Here is a 23,033-nt window from a genome sequence, read left to right on the forward strand (position 1 = left end):
CCAAACACACCCAAACACGTCTATGAAATGGAAGCTTCCGAGCTCCTTAGCATGTCGCGTTTTGCTTGCTTAATATTAGATATATTCCATTCCCTTTGCCATGTTGCCGATATCCTAATACAATCGCTATCATTCTCGAGTCTGTCGCTCAGATCTGTTAATGTAATTCGCAAACGCGCAGGTTTACAGTCATCGAACGTAAAGCGCGATTTCTCCCACACGAGATCGTCGCCCTTTCTTATCGAACGACTCGATAAAAATTGAACTCCAACCACCGTAATCAGCGTCAACGTTCGTTCCTCGCTATTCCTCAGCAAGTATTATTACCATGTTTCGAAACCCACCCCGTGATCTTCGTCTAAAGTGACTGACATTAGGCACGCGACGTGCAACGCTCGGACATCGCACCGTTCTAGGTTTCTGCAAATGGTCCACGAAGTCACGGTACCGAGAATCGTCCATGGTTTCTACAAAATCGAAGTTATTCCGACGTTACCCCGAACGTGAAGGTACCATCGTCTCCGTGGTAAACCTCGACGTCCTTCTCGTCTTTCTTCTCCTTTCCAACGAAACAACGTAGCCGCTCTTCGTCGCGAAAATGAGAGTTTACTGCGCGTTGCAACGGGTCAGGGGGGGAGAAAGAAGAACGCTCCTTTGTCTCTTTATGGTCTGAAAGTGGCCCATGGAGGAGCAGGCGCACGAACAGCCGTCGCCATCGACGACCAGCCCGTCTTCTTCGCGGACGCCACGAAGAAGTACGGTCGGATAATAACGAGTTTCGCTGTCGTCCCTTTCGCCCTTCGCGTAGCGCGAGTCGTAAACTCGACCTCGCTGCCAGGCTCTTACTCTCCTCCCTCTTCGAGTTCCCCCTGCGTCGAGCAACGTTTTTCTTCGCCGCTCGATGCCGGACGATCGCGTCAAATTTTTATTGCGCCAACCGGACTGTCTCGCGCGATCGTCCAGCCTTATACGGAAGAGGGTGACCGAGCAACCGGTGAACTTCAGGATCAAAGCGGAGAAGTAGGAAGTTCGGTTAGATCTATCGGCGGTGGTTGCAGGATTTTTCTAGCTGCCAAGAGTTGAAGGATTATCGATACGTTACGTACACTTGGACAATTGAACGCTGGTAATTCGATGCTGCACTGTTCAGTAGGTGACAGTGTTTAGAATTCAATTTTCAAAGGTTATTAAAAATTCTAGTGCAAAATATCAAATTTACAAATAGGTACCTTCGTTACAATGATACGATACCTTTTCAGACGCCCTCTTGTTCGCGGTAAATAGATCTTTTAGAAGTATATACAAGAGAAATTCTTAATTCTACTTACTTCTAACCAATAATGCAAGAAGTATCAAGTTCACACTTAAAGTATAGCAACAACAAATATTTCATGTAGCTCTACGTCCGCCGGTACTGAGACATTACAACGTTAATAAGAAGGAGGATTTTAAACGATCTCAGACGGATGGATTAAAATACAAACATGAAAATGGTACGAATATATTTGGTGTACGCGTAAACAATTTTCTCAATCGCTTACTTAATTCACGCTTCTTCGTAGCGTGTTACGAGCAAGTGGAACCAAGAGACTCGATGAGAAAGTCTACTCAAGATGTGTCAAAGCCACACGACGTAATGCACTCGGAACACAAGGTGTTCGGGCCGGTTGAAACAGTGCGAGACAAAGACAACTAAAGACATCACCTGCTAAGATATACAAAATTACGCTATTATTTTATATAATAAAACGTAGATGAAATAAAATCTACGACGTATTGTATTTCATAAGTGACACAACCGAATTCATTCAAACATGAATTCAAAGATTACTCATATCCGTTCGTAAAACTTCTCAGCAAACGAAATCACTTACCGTATAACATCAACTACCGTGATAAAAAATTAACAGCTTCTCCAACAACTACGTAACATCGAACGAACATCAACCGGTAGCCAAGGAACGCTCGAGGTGGAAAAAGAAGTGATATTTTTTTAAACGCGTGGAGCATCGGCAGCGGGCGTAACGCAATATTCCAACGGAGGTATTTTTCCCCGGTGATCGGTTAAAAGTCGGCCGCTGGGGGCGGCGGCGCACGGCGGGAGAAGACGCATTACCAGATTGGCTCGCGCCGCTCGCATTCACCCAGTCTTTTACATTCATGAAGCTTTTATTCGCTTGATTTGACTATACGCTTCGTATTCACGGCTCTCGATTTGATTTGCATTGATTGGAGTGCCAGGTTTCCCGATAACCGGCTGCGCCCCCCTTCCGTGCACGTCGCGCGACGCTACCGCCGGTAATATGGCGCGTATGTGCCATCGTACCCTGCTACCGTCCTCTTCGCAGCTAATTCCAACCGTGGAAATCGTTGCTTCGAGCTCCCCAGGCATCAGAGCGTGTTCTATTAACTGAAATCTTTTGCTCGCAGGCGAAAACTAATTATTCTCTATCTCCTTGTATTCTTAGCTTCTTCGCTCGCGTAAATTGCTTTTGGATTTAACGAAGTATACATAGAAATTCTTTTATCGGTGGTGAATATGTTCTTCGGCACGGATGATACGATTTGAAGTAATCTTCAGGGTGACGTTAAATCTTCTCTGTGTCTCCAGTGTCAATTTCAACTTTTCTTTTTTTATGTAGAACTCCGTAATATAACTTCGTATGTTAGAAGGTGAATAAGAAGTTTAATGGTTTTAAGCAAAAAGTATTTCCTCCGTGTAAATAACACAATTTGTATAAATAACGCAATAGGACACTATTAGTAACATCTTAACGTTAGAGTACGCAATAGTGCAGATAAGTAGGTAGAAATATCCTTCGAGTTACACGCCGTTATACGGGTTTAAATTTTATTTCGTGCTCTTTAATCTACTACCGATCGAATGTTTCACTCGGCAAGCAACAGAAATTGTCGTGAGTGGTACTATCGTAACGGCGACTTTATGTTTTTACGTAACGATGACAGTATTATGTCGATGTGAGCGGCGAAACGATGATTAATCGATCGCCGGTCACAGATATCCCGAATTCCTTAGCCCGTCACGGCTACCGCGGCAACAAAAAAAGAAACCGATGAATAACCTTTCAACCGACATAATATTTGGGGGACAAAGCCACCCTGGGTGCCAGAGTGTTCATTAATAAAAATCATACGATCGTTAGAGCGAAGATATTTACAATTCGAGATCGAAGGCTTGCCCTCTCTATCATTTTTTATGGTCATTTTTTCAAACCGATGGAAATTGCATGGTATATAAAAGGAAACACGAATCGAACGAAAAAAATAAATTTCCCCTTTTGATATTAGTACGCTATCTGATTTACCTGCTTAGATAACTTTGTTAGGGTTTTTACACAAATTTACTGCATTCTCCGGATTAATTTTTCGAAAAGTCGTTCTTATAGATAATTTTTTCGATCTGAAAGTGTTTACTTACAACTTTATACTTTCTTCCAAAAGAATTTATTTCTCTTACAACCTGTCCTTAAACGTTTCTAAACTTTCTACCTGTAGGTACAGTAGCACCTGCTCAGACGAACACGGTTTCGTTAACCTAACGGCTGCAACCGTCGCGTTTCCCAACTACACAAAACACGAAACGTCATTCGTTATTCTCAAACGCTGACAAAAGTATGCTGCTCCGTTGACACCCACCAATGTCCTCGATCTCGGCTTATAAAAAATGAATCGAGTCAGCTCGGTGACCAAAGTGGACGATCGACACACTGGAACAAGCAAGAATCCCACTTTCTCCCGGGGAAAGAGGGCGCGAGAGATCGAGCGCGTTTAATCGTCGCACGATGAGTCTGAAGATTCTTTTTTCTTGATCCCTGTAGAGTGTAGGGGGATAGACCGAAAAGCGAGTGCAGCTGGGAAGATGTCGGACGAAATTGATTCGTACGCTTCGCGGTTCGCGGCGATCCAACGCGGTAGATCATTCATCTCGCGGCTCTACTATTAGTACAGTTATTTATGGTGAAAAAGAGTATAGATCGTGGCGACTATTATGCATCGCGGGTCCCCCGGGTGATTTATGTGCCGCTGCAAATTGCCGCTTGTCCTTTGTGAGACCGAGCAAAGCGAGCCTGATTAAATCCTTTCGAGCGGCCGTAACTCAGCCGCGTTTAGAAGGTGGTCTCCGTGATACAATATATGCCGTGGACACGGGAAAACGTCGGTAAACTTTATGATTATCCTGCGGTCGAGCAATTGGAGATCTTTAGACTTTCACGATGAAGGCAAATGCTATCGAAGCGAGCAGAGTGAACGATCTATTTTTATTCTTCTTCGATTAACCCTTAACTATGAACGTCCGTATTTTTGCCGTTACCAGAGATCCTATTTATGTATGTTGAATTTAACTATGTATACTGTGTGTTAATTATGTTTAATTAAAAAATTTCATATTGTAAAAGTCCAGCGATGGATGAAATCCAATTAATCGCAAATAATTTGTCATTTTGTAATGGAGATAATACTGAATTTTAATGTAGTCGTAAAATAAATACCGTTTGGAACAGGAGCGCGTTTCGTTTAAACGAACGGTGCTCCTCCTGTTTATTTCTATTCATTCGATCCATCCCTTTGACCCTTTAAATAAATCCAACCTCGCAAACCTCTCAAAACTCTAAATCGCGCGCTTTAAAAGCTCTGTGCAATTATCGAAATTGTGCGCCTCGGTTTCCTTGTCAGTATCGCTGATTTCGTTCCCTAATGATTTACTCGTGAATGTGGCGAACGCAGAAAATAAATACGAAAAGAACGCAACAAATGAACAGAATTAACAAGGACACTTTGGAAGCTCGTCCTTCTTCTCCGCGTCGTTATCATCGAGCATCCTGAAATGGAAGGTCGGGTATCGCCTGAGTCTAAGCAGTTCGTGCTCGGTTTGCAGCTCGATCAGCTCGGCGTAATTATCCTGCAGCTTCTTGATCAGTTCGGATCGGTGCATCACCATCCGCAGCTTCCTCTCCGCGTGCTCCCGCTGCCTGGCCTCGGCGATAAGATCGCGCCGGTGCTCCATCTCGCACCTCGCCACGTTCATCTCCAAGATCTGCCGATCGAGCTGCTCGTTCTTGCTTCTGACGGCGGCGATCTCCTTTTCGATCGATTCCAGCCGAGCCTGGTGGTCCTCCAAGATCCTACCGAACTGTCGTTCCACCGATGCGATGTCCACCTCCAATTGCTGCGGTGTCTTCTCATCTGGAAGCCCTTTGGCCTTGCGCTTCAAGTACCGTTGCATCTCTTTCGTCACCATTACCGATTCCGTGAACTTCAGGTCCTCCCGTAGATCCTCCAGGCTCTTCATCTGACACTCGTGCTCCCATTGCTTCAACAGAGTACCTAGAACATTGTCGCGTGTAAGATACACAATTCATACGTGACATGGTCCATCATGTACAAACTCACACGTTTGAAAATGCCTCGTGTCGAATGATATTTATATTTATAGGAGATGAAAGGATGGAAAAATGCAAATACACGTATGTGTATGTAAGTATTCGCGCAATTAGGAAAACGGTACCTCTCTGAAAGCTCAACAGACGAGATAAAGCCTGCAGCTTGCACTTCCCAGCAGCTCTAATCAGCTCGTTTACTTTTTCGACAGCCGTTTTCGAAACAAGAACCGCGTTCTGCGCGTCGTTTACGTCTCCTTCGAGGTCGACCTCCACTTGCCCCATCTTCAACACTAACTGTATCTCCGCGTCCAACTCCTCGATCCTCCGACATTTCCTAGTTTCGATCAAACTCTTCTTCATATCCTCCACGTCGGCTTTGCACTTCTCTATCTTCTGTTCAAATCCAAGGATCACGGCCTCAACGTCCGCGATCTCCGCCTGTTTTCCCTTGATCTTCAACTCAAGATCGATCTTGGTACGTCGCAGACGAATCAAGTCTTCCCAGTGGGAAGTTTCTATGGTCATTGGAAGAATAACTGGTCGAACGTCCAAATGATTCAAGATCCTCAGGTAATCCTTGCATTCCGATGGCAAGTAAACGCACGGCAATCGGGAGATTACGTGACTCGCTAATTCGTAGAGGTCGGAAGCCTCCAGATTTTTCGTATTTATTCTCGGTCTGCGATTGTACTGATGTTCGAGGAGCTCGACTTGCAATTTGTTCAGAGAAAAGAATTCGGATCTGAACCTTTTGGCCATAGATTTTTCTCTGTTCACGAGGGATTCGTATTTAGCTACCATTTCGTCGTTAACATGGCGAAAACTGTTAAGATGATCGTTTAGTACTTCCTGATATTGTTCTTTTTCCACGATTTGCTTCTTCAGTTTGTCCTCTTCTTGCAAGGCCTGCATTCGACGATGGATTAGGATCAAACCGCGGATATATCGTAGATTCAACTGATTTATCGCTGCTTCGATATTCATCTTGAACTGTGAAATATCAGAATTATATCGATATCGATCGATTTACCTTTCTCTCTCTCTCTCTTATACAAAATCGTTCCACTTTTTTCTATCGATAAGCAAACTCACGTGAAATAGTTCTATCAATTTCCCATTGAACTTGTCAATCCCATCGTTCAAAAGCTCCATGACCCTCCCATACTCCGCCTCCAACATCCTGCTGTACCGCTCGCGTTCCTCCATAAGAAATTGCACGTCTTTCTCGTACTGTTTCACCGCCGATATATCTTCGGACGTATAGTCTTCCGGCTTCTTCTCGAGCATGCAAGCCGGCTTGGGGACGTCTATCTTGATAGTGTCCTCCCATCGGACCTCCAGCACGCCGTCCATCATCGCCATTAGGGCACGCTCGCGAAAATCGTCAGCCAGCAACAATAATTTGATTCGTTCTTCCTCCGCCGCCTGCTTGTCCAACAATTCCTGCTGCGACGGGGAAACGTACGGTTTCGCCTTCACCTCGTGATCCAGCACCTTGATAATGCTCTCCGGCCTTTCCTACGCGCGAAAAAGGAAACTGAACTGTCCGTGAACTTGCAGATAAAGATGGCGCCTCTGAGAGTTTACGAGCCTCTCGATCTATAGTGATTATTAAGCGATCCACGATGTGATCAAGAACGGTGAAGAATAGACGGTTCGATTTGTCGAAGAAAGCACGAGTTGTGAGAAGTTTATACAATTTTATCATTTCATATCACTATGATATACCATATAGTAGACGAAAGATTTTTCGAGACTTTCTTAATTGTATAATAGCCTTAATTTACAAATTGACCGTTCTAATCAATTAATTTATGAAAATTGAAGTAACTCAATTCATTGATAAATGTTCAATTTGTATCGAATTATTTTATAATATATTTTATTTATTTTATAATATATAAAGTATATTATTTTATAAAGTACGATTGAATTACCTGCCAGTGCCAAACAGGATCAGCAGGGATGTACGGAACGTGTCGGTTAAACATGGTCCTCAATTCCGTGTCGATATAACGTATCCTGTCGATCCTCTCGCGTATCACCTTCATCTCCCTCTCCTTTGTCGCATACACTTCATCGAATGTCTGGTTGAAGAAAGCGCGAAGTTTCTTGCAGTCGTGCAACAGCAAGTGATTGTTTATCATCACCTGGCCGAATCCGTAATATCCAATTTGAGGATAATAAGGTGACTGTTCGATGTATCGGTGTGTAGTCGTGCCTTTAAACGAAAATGAAGGCATTAAAGTAACGGATAACAGAGTTTTAAGAAAAGACGAAACGCACACAAAGGAGAAAAACATTCTGCTGTACGTTAAACAAATAAATTTTGTTCGCGTAGACTTTCGATAAAATTTACAATTTTACTCGGAATTTATGTCATTCTATACAAATCGATGCAATCGAAAATAAATTTAATTTTCACTATAAAACACAATTGTGAAATCTGATATTTCAATTCTTTCGATACGAGGAATAACTATACTTATGTACCATTATATACTATACTTATTTACCATTTAGGTTTCTAAAGAATTCAGTTTTGCCACTACTGTCATTAGTTTAATTATGTATTATTCTCTTTATTAAAAAAAAATATCCACTCTTGCCTTGCATCGCCCTTTGTTCCTCCAAATCTGCCTTGGCAACGGCTATCTTCTCTTCCTCCAGTTCTTCCTGATCGTCATCGGTCTCGAACAATAAATCCAATCTTCTGTCGTGCTCATAGTACACCTTCTGCTTCTTATTTAGCTCGATTTGCAGCTCTTCCGCGGTGTAAATCCTCCAAGGTTCAAACTTATCGTTCTCCAAAATATCATAGGCGGTTTTCTTGCAGAAATTCGCCCACTGTAAGTGGTATTTTTCGTCTGTCGCTTCGGAGAACTCGGGATAATTGGTAACCTGTATGGTACCCAAAATGGCGAACAGACATTTCCCCAGAACCTGTTGAGGCTCCCAGAAAACCTTGCGAATCCATTTTGATACTCTGCGAGTCTCAAAGATATTGTGCTCGAGCTCCAAACGAAGATTTTCACAGATGTCGCGGCCTGCTTTCAATTTCTGATCACGGCTTGTGAGATCTAGATCGAAGGATGACACAGGAAGTTTCTCTATTTCCGGACTGGCGTCGTTCGCATCCAGTAACTTTTTCACCTTGCCTCGCAGGACTTCGAAGTCTTCCAAAATTGCTGCCCTTTCTTCCTTACATTTTTCTTCCTCTTCTTTCAGCTGTATCTCATCCCTCCAGTCCGACCAGGTCTTGTCACCCTGTTTTGGATCGGGGAACTCGTACTTTGGACGCGTTAATAACTCGTAAATCGTAGGATCGAGGCTGGCGTAGTCCGACTGGATCTTTTTCTTCAGCTTTTCGTAAACTTCGTATTCGGCTTTGTACAGCGGTTCCTTGGAGGAGGTTACTCCTGATTGCGAGAGATCCTACGCTGGAGGAAAGAAGGGGAAATAATTGTAGGAAGAGACTGGGATTACATTTATTATCGTTTCTAGAAAGACGGGAAATGCGATATTCGAGCAACGATGAAAAGACTGAAAAATTCCTACGGAACTTTACGTACACATTGGCTCACGAAGATTTAAAATGTTTCGATTGTAGCAAATTAAAATACTAGGTATAATTCCACTTTATCGTATTTTCCACTCTTTGCCTAAAAAATAACAGCGAAACCAAAAATAAGAACCTTTCTTTCTCCAACGATAGCGACCAACGAGCCATCGTAGCCCAAACAAACGATCAAGTCGCCTTGTCTATTCGCCATACCCTTGATCGTACCCAAATCGGATCTATGGTGCGTCATGATATGCGCTACCACTCGTCGTACCGTTTTATCTCTGACCAAGACGCATCCATCGAGAGCAGTGGTAATGATCCATGATCGATCGACGTACAAATTAGCCAGCTTAACCTGATGTCCCGTCGCTAAACCGTCCTCCATGAAGATCTGCTTAAAATCCTGCACCCTCTGCACTCGTAACTGACGCGTCAGATAAGGAGATCCTATGAGCAACATCGAATTTCCAGGAACGTGATAGAGAGTACGATACACGCCAGGAAGTTTCAACGACTGTAGGGGATCGGTGACCAAATTTTGTTCAGGCGACGCTTCGTATAGGTCCACGATCTGTCCTATGTTGTAATGTTTCACGCCCACGTAAAGAACAAAGATTCGCAGCTGTCTGAATCCTTCGTAGAGCAGAAGATCCGTGATCGTGCGACGAACTTTGATCAACGTTACCGGGGTGTACATCTTGTCGCGCTGAAGACTTACGCAGTAACAGTTGCCGCTTCTTTTCTCGCCAGCGATCATGAATCTATAGTTTTCATGACGGTATCGTGAACCCTCCAAGATTAAACGTACAAACTGCCCGTTTAAAGAAGAAAATGATTTTCAAAGAAATACGCTACCTTCCAGTGTTTGAAAACTTGATTAAATCTATCGGCGTCCTCTGCAGCCTCACTCGAGCTACGATCCTAGGTTCGATCGGTTCGATAAAGGTAACGAACACCACTTCGCCGTTTTCCGTTCCCAATACGACTAGCGGAAAGTCTGGATGTGAAACTTGACAAGTAATTTCGCTTTCTATTTCAAGATCGATGGAGGATAACGGCTTCCCTTCGTAACATTCGACGACTATCAACTCTTTCTTCGCATCGCCAATGACGACGAGATGATGGCACCAGGGATAGATAAAATCCGCGAACCGATAGGCAGCACCGTAATCGAGAACCATAAGAACTCTAGGAGCCGTATCGTCTTCGTTGAAGTCGATCTGCATCAAGTATCCTTCAAACGTGGAGTAGAAGAATCGATTTTCGCACGGATGAGTCACCAGAACGTACGGTCTTGTTTCTGACTTCACGTACCATTCCCTTCGCCACAAACTCGTTCTCGGGTTCCTCGTGAAGAAACGAATTTGACAGAAGGTCGTTCGTAAGATAATACCCTCTCGGAACCAGGCGACTATCGGCAATTCTATGTCCATGCAGATGTTACATCGTTGAGAATACACGATACGATTGATGCTACTGCCGTCTAAGTTGCTGAGAAACACGTGACCGTCGACGTCTGTGATGGCTAGCAGCGGTTCCGCAGATGTTGGACTCCAGTCTGCCCAGAGGATCGGCGTTTCTCTCGGAAGCTTTATCTCGTGATCTAGAATACGAGAATTGGAATAATTTACTTGGAAACTGAAGCATTTTAAGGTAACATCGAGCGAATTTTAGAGAGTTGCCATTGCCAATGATTCGTCGGCTATAATTTTTCATAAAGTTAAGTTACACTTTTACGTATGTCCAAGAGTGACCCCGTTCTCCTTAAAATTTGATAGCTTTCTTGGTTCGATTCGTTGGACAGGGTAGAATTTATCTATCGATCGTTTAATCCTAATCAAAGACCGAAGTTGGTCGAATTTAACAATAAGAAGCAAAAAGCGCTCTTGCCTTTCACGATGGTGACTTTCCCAGCGATATCCACTTCCCACGTGTACAACTTTCCGCAAGTCCTGCCCAGTTGGCCGACAACGATGGGTCCGATCTGAGTTATCTTCAAGATCTGTCCAACCTCGTCGCGTATAAAAGTATTCACGGAAATGACCTTCTCGCCGGTTCTCCAATTCCAAATGGTCATCATGAATAGAGGATACGATCCAATGGAAATCAAGTAATCTCTCTGGGCAAAAGCGATGGTTAAGTATCCGGAGGCGCATCCACCGGTACATTCGGCAATTTGCGACATCGACGGATAAGAGAAGACGAGGATTCTCGGTTGAATGATCTTCTCCGCGAAGGCGAACACGGACAGTGTCTTGTGAGCGGAGAGACACCGGACGCCCTCTCCAGTGTCGTGATTCCAGCACCAGTAGAAACTCTGTTTCCTCTGACTGATGTTGAAGAACACGATGAGAATACCGGAACACCATGCTAGAACGTCCTTCGTTATCCAGACGATGTCTTCGAACTTGTTACCGCGTATCCAAGCGGGTCTCCAGTTTTTGTGATTCATCTTTTTAGGTAATCGACGTTACAAGAAGCGGATAACCTTAGAAATCTCTGTCTAGTTGCGCAAATTTGATAAAAGTTGATTCTTGGAAAACAATCGAAGAAGCATACGACGACTTGACGTTTAAGGTCGGTTCACAATGGGCTGCGTTTGCGAGTCAGGGAAAAAGCGACTCGAAATCTGACCTTAATAAACATTTACTATTTTACGATACAGCGATGCAGTCTAATGATTTGAAAGTAAAATAGGATATATAGTGAAATATCATATGTCAAGAATCGAGAGTATTAGCGAAAAAGATGAAGGAAGGAAAGAATAGCAAAAACGCGGAGGAATGGAAGACGAACGGTGACGAAAGAGCAAACGGTTGGCTCGAATCCTTTGCCAGAAGCCAACGGGGTCGGCCTCGCAAGAGGAGTTTGGCAGGCTTAAGACAAAAGGTGATTAGGATACGCGCAGTCGATGGTGGTTTATAAAGACCCCCATAGCGTGGCGTGATGAGGTCAAGCAGCGGGGAGTCATTCGTATACCAAGGGCCGATCAAAAACTTATCCTTGCCACGTGATATACTGCCCGTGGATACCTGCCAACCTCTTTCTCCCTCTTTTCCTCCCTCTGTTCGATGACCTGATCCTCTGGCTGCCTACCAAACCAAGTCGTTCCACCGTCAGTGATGGACTCAACACGTTTCGCATCGGTTTCCAATCTTCCATCCAATCGATTTTCAAAATTTCATCTTTCATAGTCCCGAACGTGTCAATTTTTCAAACTTTCGCAGATTTTACTAGCTTTGATTCATTGAAAATTTCTTTGAATTTTAGACGTTAGGGGTTGCCATTCCACGAATAAATTCTGATATCTTTAAAATAATATTCTATGCTTTTTAGCGAGAAATTAACGCTTTTAGTGCATCCAGAACTCTTGATGCTCGCCGGACATTTTTTCTATTTTCTTCTATTCTTACGTAGAAGGTCAAGCACCTTGCGAAACTAATTACTCGAAAATCTTGAGTAGAGAAAATCGAACATCCATCACTAGCAAAGTATCGGTCGAACGACGATATATGGAGTTTCTCTTGCTCTTCCACTTTGGAGGATCCATTGGCTCGGAGATGCGTGGTCCGCGCGGTTCGCGTTGCCCGAACCTGTGGCCTTACCATTAAATTGACGCCCGCTGAGACTCGTATTTGCATAACCCGACGCGATACGACCGATCCTATCGACGTCCCCGCGAGTGGCTGCCTCGTCCGCGGTTCGCGCGACTCGCGTGGGAACCATCCTTTATCCTCTTCCTCTGCACCATCGAGCAATCTTGCTTTTCCCAAATTTCCTACCCACTCGATACTTCCAATAAAATGTACATCACAGTTACAATTCAGTGTTACGCGTAGATATCTTCATATCGAAGATTTCCCGAAGATAAATTATAGCACCTACAATTCATAGCGTTTAACGATGGAATAGAATCGATAGCATTGAAAATAGACGCTTGGTGCTTTCCCACATCGTGTTCATCGTAGAATTCATATGCGTGCAACAAGAGAATCGGTATTATTATTAGTCGAAACCGTTTATTTCGCTATTTAGTGCGAAACGCGTTAAAAGACAAGCTCGTAAGGAAAGAGAGGGAAAAGGGTGAAAAAGGGAAGAGGCGAACGATGTTCTCGTTGGAAGGTCCGACGATGCACGCAGCAGCACGCGTGCGTGCAATGGCCATCGGCGTTCCACGGAGCCAGGGATGCGATGGTCGCTGGTACGGTACGCGTCCGCATGCGGAGTGTGGGAACTTGGGGTCGAAACGGAGAGAAACGGCGCAAAGGAGAGTGCGACGAAAGGATCCGGAGAAGGAAAAGGAAGAAAAAGCGCGCGCACCGTGAACCCAAAAGAAAACGAGAGAAGGAAAGAAAGAAAGAACGAAGAATCGGACGAAGAAAAAGAAGAGGAAGACGTGGACGACGACAAAGAGGACGAAGAGAAGAAGAACAGGGAGGAAAAGAAAAAAGGAGCAAGCGACGGCGAGTAGCATTTAATCAGAGCCCACGAAGTGAAGTGCACGGTACAAGTGTATGTATATAGAAGCGGTGTATATGGTTCGGTTAGTTTTTGCTTGGGAGGTTGCTTGGAAATTGGCGCCAAATTAGTAAGGAGGACGAGGCGAGGCTCACGCTGCCTTGGGCTGCGTGACGCGAGACATTAAAAGTAACCTCTGCTCTCTCTGCTACACCCCCGTCCCTCCGCCAAATCCTCTCTACCCTCGGCTTTCCCTCTTCTTCCTCCTTCTTTCCTTCGTCCCTTCTTCCTCTTCTGCTTCATCCTTCTCCTTACCGCGTCTATATCCTTTGAGTTTCGTGTGGCTCGTTTCTCGGCCGACATCGCACCACCTCCACGACTTAGAATCCGCTTCTTCTCCTCTCTCCTCGCTCATCCTCCTCCTCTTCTCCTGGTCCCGGTAATCACGACCACTCGAGCAGAAGAACCGAGAAAAAAGAAAGGACAAAGAGGAAATCGCACTTGAGCCTTCTGCGTTTCTTTCTCTGTCCCTTTTTCTCGGCCGGTGTATTTCTTGGCTGTATACCGCTTGAGAGAGGGGAGCAGGTGATGAGGCGGTCGTTGTCGAAAAGGGTATCACGCCAACGGTCCCCAGGAACGCTGTTCGAGCGATCGTTCTGCCACCATAGCGCACGAAAGCCGGCTTAGGACGGGACCAAATGCTGCCGGAGTCTCTCACGGGACTCCGAGCCTTTTTTCGCCGTGAGAACCTGCGTCGGAACTGGAGCACGGAACCGGGTCGCGCCTCTTCTCTTTTGCCTCAGTTTTCAGATACCGCGCTGGCCAAGGGTGATCGATCAAAATTTACAGGATTACGAAATAAGAAAATCGAGCACTAAAAAACCCATCAGTTTGCTCCGGTTCAGTTACATAGTTAATAATTGCTACGAAAAATTCATATTTTCCGATTACGTAAGTTTTGCTGTAAAATTTTTAGTTGTATCCGGAGACTTTTTATTTTTGAATTTTTATTACGATAAATACAATAAATATATCGCCACGGACATAAATAACCTTTGAAAAAGTAATTGTTCTAAATACAAACGCAACGCTTCCACAAATATTCGATTGCCAACTCTTACGCTAGAAAAAGCAAAAGGATCGAAGCTGCGCTAACTACTAGATTTAGATCTACGGCACCAGCCAGACTAACCTCAATTCCGCAGAAGTCAAAAGAGAAAAGAAAGAAAGAAAGCAGAAAGACCATCGATCTCTTCCGTTAAAAGCAGCTGCGTTTTCGCAAGTTGCATGTCGGAGCGGCCGGCCGCAGATTATAGATGCGTCCCGTAGCGATCACAGACAAACGTTTAAATCGCTAAACATCGAATTAGACGCGATTCCTGAGCCGGTTCGTAAAAAATAATAGCCAGCCGCGGATAGACGCGGCTAGGCTGCCGACTTTCGGCACCGAGTAACCTTTCCCTCCCTCTTACCCTTCGACAGCTGCCATTTCTTCTGAAACACATACCGCCCCTGCTACGCCCGTTTACCAGGATCTTACGAATTAATTCTCAAAGATCTGTAATCTCTGTGATGATCCGATCAATCGAAACAGCGCGTGTCGGTAGTCGCGACGCTCGTTTTTTCTCAACGTTCACGTTTTTTGGATAGTCGTTAGACCATGGAAATTAGGATCTCTCGGTTGACTACGTCGTTCACGGTGCCGTCACGCTGTGATCGCGAACACGCTATACGCTTGATCGGCTTATACGTTTTGGATATGTGATTTCATATTTACGCGTGGAGTATCTGTCGTTTTTGCATTACATTATTTAACGCTTCATTATCGAAACCTTCCAGTGTTCTTACCCTTCCTCCGTCTCATCCAAGTATCGAAAGAAAGGAACTACCACACGCGTGAATCAAACGACTTTCACCACCGTAATTCCACTCGGCTCGATAGACATCAGCCAACACCATGATGCTCTTCCTCCAACCACACCAACTCCTCTTCTTACACAACTCTGGTCCGCCAGATCGGTCCGTTCGAAAGACTCTCGTCTCTCGTGGGACAAACGTTCCAGTTCCCTGTTGCTTGACGCGGTTACCATCGAAGCGAGGTCGATTAAACGCGTTCTCGCACACCATCACCGGCACCGTGGTGGACCACACACCGAGGCCGGGTCACTCGAAGTCAGTAACATCAATTAGCATTCGCGAGCGGCCGGCCGGAGATGGCGGGTAACAGGCAGAAAAAGAGGACGCGGCGCGGCGCGGCGCGGCGTAAATGGCCGCGGATCTATCGTCGGGAGCCGCTGGACAAAAGACCAGCCGTGGACCATAGACTTGCCACGATGACATATGAGCCACCGGGCCTCTTTGTGTCCTCTTGAATACCGCTTAAATTGGGCAACCAGCCGTCCGACGCTACTGAATATCGCCGTTGATACCAGCTACGCCGGCTGAAACCGTTTCGCGATTTATCATTCCAAGGGGAATCACCCGGTCACGATCTAGAGGATCGCGCTTTGATTCGTATGAAAATTTTACTTATTACAGAGGTCTGTTGCCGTTGCGTTAACTGCCTTGTTTTTGCGATCGGCGTTAATCGTTATGGGCCAGGTGGTCGCGTCCTGTTGAAAAATTTCACGGTCTTCGGTAGAATTTCGGGAGGAGATTTTGATCTGTGCAAGAAATCTTTTAGAAAGCGTGGTTCGATTTATTGGTTATTACGTACACCTTGTAAAGATTCGTTTGGTTGGATTTCAAACGTGAGTATTTTGGAGTATTTCGAAGAGGAATATGGTCTTTTTGAATCGGAGTTTGGCTTTGGATATTTTGTACTAACCGTATGCAATAAACGTTATAACATTGCTAATAGATACTCTATTCTGTAATAGGAAACAATAATCGAAATATTCAAAATGAAGTGCACTTACATATTTAACACTCATTAAGACAAAATACACGTCGAACGATATTACTGCTATGATTGTAACGCATTGCCTGATATAAACGATAACTGGAGTGATAATGATAGTTTGACATGTCAGTTTGCTAGACACGAGATATCTCGTGAGTGGATTCACGACGCATGAACCGCGATCGACGGAAAGTATCGGTGATCCTAGCGTCGGATCGTCGAGCGATCCACGCCACTTTCACCGATTCGCGAGTGCCTCGGAGCGCGTCGACCAGTCACGCTCACATTCTCCAGGCTCGCGAGCGATTCGCCCGGGGCGAGCCGCCAGGATATTACGGAGGACGCGCGATTTAGCAACATTTCTCGTGTCCGTATTCCACGCACGTCCGCCAGCAATCTGCTTTTTCTCTTTTTCTTCTCGACAGGTCAGAGGTCGATCACCGAATTCCTCGCAAGTTCGAGCGAACGTTTTGAAACCCGATCGACCGCTCAACAATTGCGTCACATCGTCGTTGCATACTTTATCGCGTCAAACTTTTAAAACATCTGCAACAGTGGCTTCGAAATGGACGATTAAAGATATCAAGCTGTTCGTAGTCTTTTCGATGATCGGAAGATGACTATGTGTCGAGAACTTCTACGATGTAATGAAATAGCGATTCATTTCAGAATATTCATAATCGAATCTGAAACTCGATAACGACGCAACAAAAATCGATCAAACTGAAGTCAATGGTTCGGTCTTCGCATTAGCTTCCGAGCGATCGATTCTTCGCTTGCCGAAGAAACGAAGTTGAAAACTGGATAAAAATGAGGCAAAATGAACGCTTAAAGAATTGTGGGATCCGACGAGTGTAAGAGATGCGAAGAACGTGGAAACGATTACTTAAGAATGTTGCGTGTCGAATGCCTCTGCTCTTAGCGGGGAAGGATCTGCAAAGGTCGATGCGGATGAAAGAAGCAACATGGACGAAACGACAGGTTGATTTTATTGGAACTTTTCAACATTAAGATATTATTATTATTACCTGCACCCCGATACCGGATTCAAATTTATACTTCCACGTACGAAACTAAAAGAATGAAACTTAAATAGTGATTCGTTTTACCCTCCAAACATCCGTACGACTATCTTACTTGAACAGTTTTGCTTCAAAAAGATGGATACTCGTTCTAACATTTAAAAGGCCGAAAAAATCCCTGTTTGTGTTCCATTTTCCCGCTACTTGGACACTTCTGGATATCAAGATAATGTTCGTGGTTAGCGGTTCGTGTACAACTAAATTTCCCATAAACGCATAAATCGTACACACGACGTTACAAAGAGTGAAAATACGAACCACTGGAAAAAAAAAATTAGTTCGACTCGGGGTTCCTCGCAGGAGCATCCCTCGAACATCGAGCAACAAGAGCGACCGCTAAAAATTGTTGACCCGTGGTCGTAGCGGGGGCAGAACGGATAAGCCAGGTAGATATATAAGAAGCAGATGCGTCTGTCATTAATATGAGCCGGCTAAGCTATTAATAACCAGTTAATGAGGCCTCTCGTCCCTCCCCTCGTGTGTCGTATGTGCGTGCTGGACGAAGATCTCGCGTCTACGTCCCACGGACGTGTGTACCCTGTTTATACGTGCACGTGTTTTCTGTATGAGGTACTTGCGTGTGTGCGTAACGAGGCATATTGTGTCGGTGGGGCACGGGGTGCGCGAACGTCGGGTCGTCAAAGGGTCTCGAGCGTACCTTGTGATTTATAATCGGGCGTGTCCTCCCCTGCCCTCGACAGACACCCTCGATTATGTTTTGCGATGACGGGAAATTTTCATTTCCTTTCTTTGAGGATTCATCGCGATTGGAAGCTCGAATGGAACGACCGGTGTCGTTCGAGCTGAAGGAATCAGAGAAGGAAATTAAAAGGCGAAAAGCGTTTTCTATTCAACACGGTTACTGCGTACTACACGGATTCTCGATGACATGAACGTTCAAGTAGTTGACGCCATATTCACGAAGAGAAACGTAATTTTATTTTGCAGTTGCTGCATATTGTACGCTGCTGACGATTTTTAAGAGAATCTGTCTTTTAAGAAAATTGTCATCCGTCGTTTCTTTTTCCCGGTATTATTCGCGTTACGATGTAACTTAATACGAAGTATTCAAATCATACAATGAAATGTTCTTTTAATCGCGTCCTCGAAGTTAATTGGAAGTTAAAGTCAGCTTAATGTCAGGCGAACATTATAATGGGTATAGTTACGTGGAAGAAATACGACGCTTAACTTCCAATTATCGACTTCGATGTTCCTGAAATTTCAAAACAACGTAACATAAGTGAATTGCGACGTAGGTGACTGCAACCGCTATTTAGAATGGAGCGAATGACTCGAATATTTTTCGCTACCGTTGTAAGAAGATGAAGTCTCCTGTCGCGTTTCATCATTGGACGGTCGTGCCGTGACAACGTTGACATTGACTTCAGTTTACCACATAGCGTCAATTATGGTAGCAGCAAGTAGTTGCATGCAACGTTGCAGCATTTACGTCACGCTGTGACGGCCAAAGGACAGCTGTTTGAGAATGCTGCCTCGTTGCAGATTCACCGTCACGATGGCACCGAGCTCCAGACAAACTACCGTCAAATTGCACGTTGCTGCATTCAACAGTCAAAGGTTAGTTCAGAAATCAAATAAATAAGGAACGTGCGTGATTTACGATTAAAGTAAAAGAAACAATAACGTGATTGGTACCGATGAAGGAAAAGATAATTCACCATTGCGTAATACACATAATATTCCATTACCTGCGCCATATCCAAAAGCAAACACGTGTTCCTTTTTTTAGCGACAAGTCATTGACAAGTCATTGGTCATAGTCTTTTGTCGCACCAAATGTAGCTATGTAATTGCTTCGGCGTATGCAAAACGGGACACGAATCCATTGTAACCATAGTTCAATGTAAAAAGAAACAACAAGGATGTAAGAGGAAACGTTGGAAACGTGGTCGTAACAGCATCCGTCGTCCCGAAAAAATGGCACGATGACGTTTTGCCGGAAACCGTGGATCCCCTTCGACGAATCGAGGGAAAAGCTTCGAGCAGATCACGAAAGAAGATGATCGCGGAGGAGAGGAAGGGGGAAGCGAACGGTAATTAAATGAGAACCCCGGCGTACGAACGCAGGAACGCCCACGCCATGCATCAACCGTGACGTGGATAGGTAATGCTGCTGCAGATGGAGAAGATGGTCCTCGAAGATATAGCCCTCGGTTTCTACGTTAGTTAGGGTCAGCTATCTCGCGCGACCCATCTCCGCCTATCCAATCACACACCGCACACCGCAAGTATGGCACGCAAGCGATAATACACGGTGTCCCAATTATCCCGCGACACGGCAGGGCCCACGCTCTCGCCGTGAGAGAGGATTTTCAACACGCCCCTATCGTTTGCCCCCTCCTCCCTTCTGTCCCTCTACCGCCGTTTCTTTCCCTCTCTTTCTACCTGTAATTCGCTCTCTTGCTTTCTCCTTTTTAAACATTTTCTTCCTCTCCCTTCGTTCCTCTCTGAAAAATCTTACCTATTTATACGTCTCTTTTTGCTCGGTCCCTTTCTCGTGATTTTTGTTCGTTCGTTCGTTCTTCTTCGTCTGCAGTTGTAGGGAGTATCGGCGAGGGCGACAGAGACCGAGTTAATGAGCGGTTGCGCGTAATGAAAATGTCCGTACGAGGTGACGTTGAACGAGCAGCGTGGAAAGGGTGAAGAGATAATGACGACGTGCGCGGCCGGGCACAAGTGGAGTAAATTGTGGGACATATCGGAGGAAGGTTGAACGTTCCGCGGCAAGGAGGTGCGCTGTTTGCGAGTTTGAGAATCCGGTGACGGTGTGATGGGGCATGTTTCGCGGACGTTGCTGGAAACAAAGAAGTTGAGGTCTCGTCCATGATAATTATAGTTATTAGATACATATTTCTATAATGTCGTGTCGGTGTTTCTGTATCGGAATTACACAGCTACGTTGGTAATGGGAATCGAGTATTTCTCAATTTGCTCTACGGTGGATGTAGTACGATACTTATTATCTATATATGTACCTGCCTATTTTCCGCGTGGAATGTTACGGAATGAGGGAATACCCCATGTGTATATTTATATTTCTTACGTGATTTTTAATATCTATCTATGTATTCTGAAGGAATCGATATTCCTTGGATCTTAATCGGACAGAAATTTGAATTTAACAAAGTATCGCTCGAAACTACCTTCCACGACTATTTTTGAAAAACTGCTTCTTGTCCCACAACCTGATCGAATATTCGATCGCACCTGCTAGCTAAGTCTCATGTATGTATCGTTAAGAAAAATAAAAAAAGTTAACTTATCGAATTAACATTTTTAGCGTCGAAGAAATCGAAACGGTGAGCGAACATAGGTACGAAAAGGAGGTCGTAGCGATCGTAAAGGTCGCGACGTGCAGGTGAGAGCATGCTGTAATTATCGAAAGACAGCGATGGAGGTTAACCACGCCCCTGTCCCCTCAGGCAGCCAATCACCGCTGTCGCTGGTGTCGCCCTGCCGTGGGGACACAGCTCGGCGACATTCCAACTCTACGAGAACGAATCCGTGGCGAGGGACACCGTTCGTTCGAGCACTCGATGCTTTCCACTCGCGACACCGAACCACTTTCCCGGCCAATCAACGGAATCGCTCGTTTCCGTTCGGTCCTCTCGGTCGACGGACCATAGTGACGCTATCCTCTCGATTACTCGCGATCCCGACGTTCTTCCACGATCCTTTGATCATCGGGGACGTTCAACGTCGGCAAAAGTATATGCCATGGATCGTAGATATTCGAGTCCCTGTCTACAAATTTGCGAAAAATGTAGGAGTCGATAAGAATTTAGGAGAATTTAGAAGGATTTATCGACGTTGGAAGAAGAGATAGAGGCTGCTCTATCTTTCCGACTGTTCTAATTCTGATCATTTAGACATCGTAGATCATCGATATAGCTTTAGCGTTAAAAGCTTGTTCAGAGAATAAAATATGAACGATCTATAACGATTCCAACGGATAACTGCATAAAGATACTCGATCGGAATCTGATAAGCGCACCTAAGTCTCGAAAGTAAGAACCGGAAAGGAAACTAAGATCCGTTGCAAAATCGTAGCGTGCCCCACCCACGAAGGGCGGCGACCGAGCGCGGAATCTGTCGCGCGTTCGAAAACACGGTACGTGGTGGTTGGTTGACAAGAGGGAGGCCGGTATGAAACGGGGTGGCAAGACGAGCGCGACAGAATACGCAAGCACCCTGTTACAGAGGGAGAATAGAGGAAAGTGGAGCAGTTGAGTGGGAGGCAGCCGGGAAGTGACACGCGAGAGAGGACTGTCAACGAGTCGGACGAATCAGGATGGTTGGCGACGTCCTGGAGAACAGAGAGGACGTCAGGGCGCAAGCGCCTGTGACCGCTGGACACGCGGGCGACACATCGATCCACGCTTCTACAACCTCCATCTCATCCACCACCCACCACCTTCTCTCCCCACGGCCGACTTCCTCCTTTCGCCGCTTCCCTTTCCGTAGCCTCTACCTATTCTTTCTACGTCTCTGCGGACCTCGTTCTCCGTCGTTGCTCGTTTTGGTCGCTGCCACCGCTGCTGCTGCTGCTGCTGCTGCTGCTGCCGCTGGTGCTGCTGCTTTAGATACAGGGTGGTGCAAAGTTGAGGATCTAGGGGTGCGATCATAGTACGGTAGGATCATTGGAATCTGTCAAGAGCCAAACTCGACGACTCCGTTTCTTACGAACCAGACGCATAATTAATATTCGATATTTTAAAAGACAAGTGACTTCGACAGCGACGTCGATAATTTTCTGCTGGGATTATTTCGGAAAAAAAAGAAATGCTGAACGCATGAAAACCACCTACAGGGATGAATACACGACACGAAATTCATAGCGCGTGATAGCTACGAAACCATCGCATTGATGCATCTAAATCAGAAAAAGCATCAGGAGTATGAAGCACTTTACTCGGCGCGCATTCAAACGTCTGTTTGAAACACAGTCCATTCCATGCGTCCATTTTGAAACACTCGACTCGGTTAAAAACAGCGGAATCAAAAATCCTGTTAAACAGAATGGCTTCCAATGATCGCTACGGCTGTACGAGACCCTTCTCGTTGGCTTTTCTTCTTCGATTTTTAAATCATATCATCCATGTTTCGCAAACGTATTTAACATCGTCTACATTTACACGTAGATTTATACATTTACGGTCTTTTTAGAGTTCACGATTCTCTGCTTCGCATCAAACAGCCGAACTATGTCGATAATAAATCTAAATCGAATAACCGGCTCAGGATTATAGCTTCTAGTAGACTAACTTTATTTGAGCAAAGAACTAGTCGAGCGCTGTTCAATGCCGTCACCCTCCTCACCATATTTGCAACAAATGTTCAAATTCACCCAGAAACTCTCGTTACCTAAACTCCAGAACCTCTCCACGATACCTTCGCTTGAAAACATCCAAATTTCTCGATTTCCTCTCGAAATTCCCGACACTCACTCCTTGAAAATGGTTTAGCCCCTCGTTGAACGTTTACATCTACCGATATCCAAAGCAGCTCGCGTTGGAAAATCACTTAAATGGATCAGAAAGCGATCGATCGTTCGCCCGACTCGCCCGAGGGTCGTGAAAACCGCTCAAAGCGATCGAACT

General features: G+C 45.1%; 1 protein-coding gene across 1 annotated transcript; it reads right to left on the reverse strand.

The window, feature by feature from the left end:
- Window positions 1-4,523: 4,523 nt before the first annotated feature.
- Window positions 4,524-11,419, reverse strand: LOC139986016 (cilia- and flagella-associated protein 43-like). The gene is made up of 8 exons (XM_072001005.1): window positions 10,858-11,419; window positions 9,823-10,570; window positions 9,098-9,728; window positions 8,012-8,837; window positions 7,340-7,623; window positions 6,495-6,920; window positions 5,528-6,392; window positions 4,524-5,346 (listed from the first exon to the last, which is right to left on the reverse strand). The coding sequence occupies exons 1-8, from the start codon at window positions 11,417-11,419 to the stop codon at window positions 4,784-4,786; spliced, it is 4,905 nt and encodes a 1,634-aa protein (XP_071857106.1). The 3' UTR covers window positions 4,524-4,783.
- Window positions 11,420-23,033: the final 11,614 nt, after the last annotated feature.

This window comes from Bombus fervidus, chromosome 1 (genome assembly GCF_041682495.2).
Source record: "Bombus fervidus isolate BK054 chromosome 1, iyBomFerv1, whole genome shotgun sequence".
Lineage (NCBI taxonomy): Eukaryota > Metazoa > Arthropoda > Insecta > Hymenoptera > Apidae > Bombus > Bombus fervidus.

What these genes read in the sequence shown, in the direction of transcription:
- LOC139986016 (XM_072001005.1), bottom strand. Translation starts at nt 11,419, where the DNA reads ATGAATCACAAAAACTGGAGACCCGCTTGGATACGCGGTAACAAGTTC. An exon ending in GGAACAAAGGGCGATGCAAG is followed by an intron (nt 7,624 to 8,011) that starts GCAAGAGTGGAT and finishes TTTCGTTTAAAG; the next exon opens with GCACGACTACACACCGATAC. An exon ending in AATTGATAGAACTATTTCAC is followed by an intron (nt 6,393 to 6,494) that starts GTGAGTTTGCTT and finishes GATATTTCACAG; the next exon opens with TTCAAGATGAATATCGAAGC.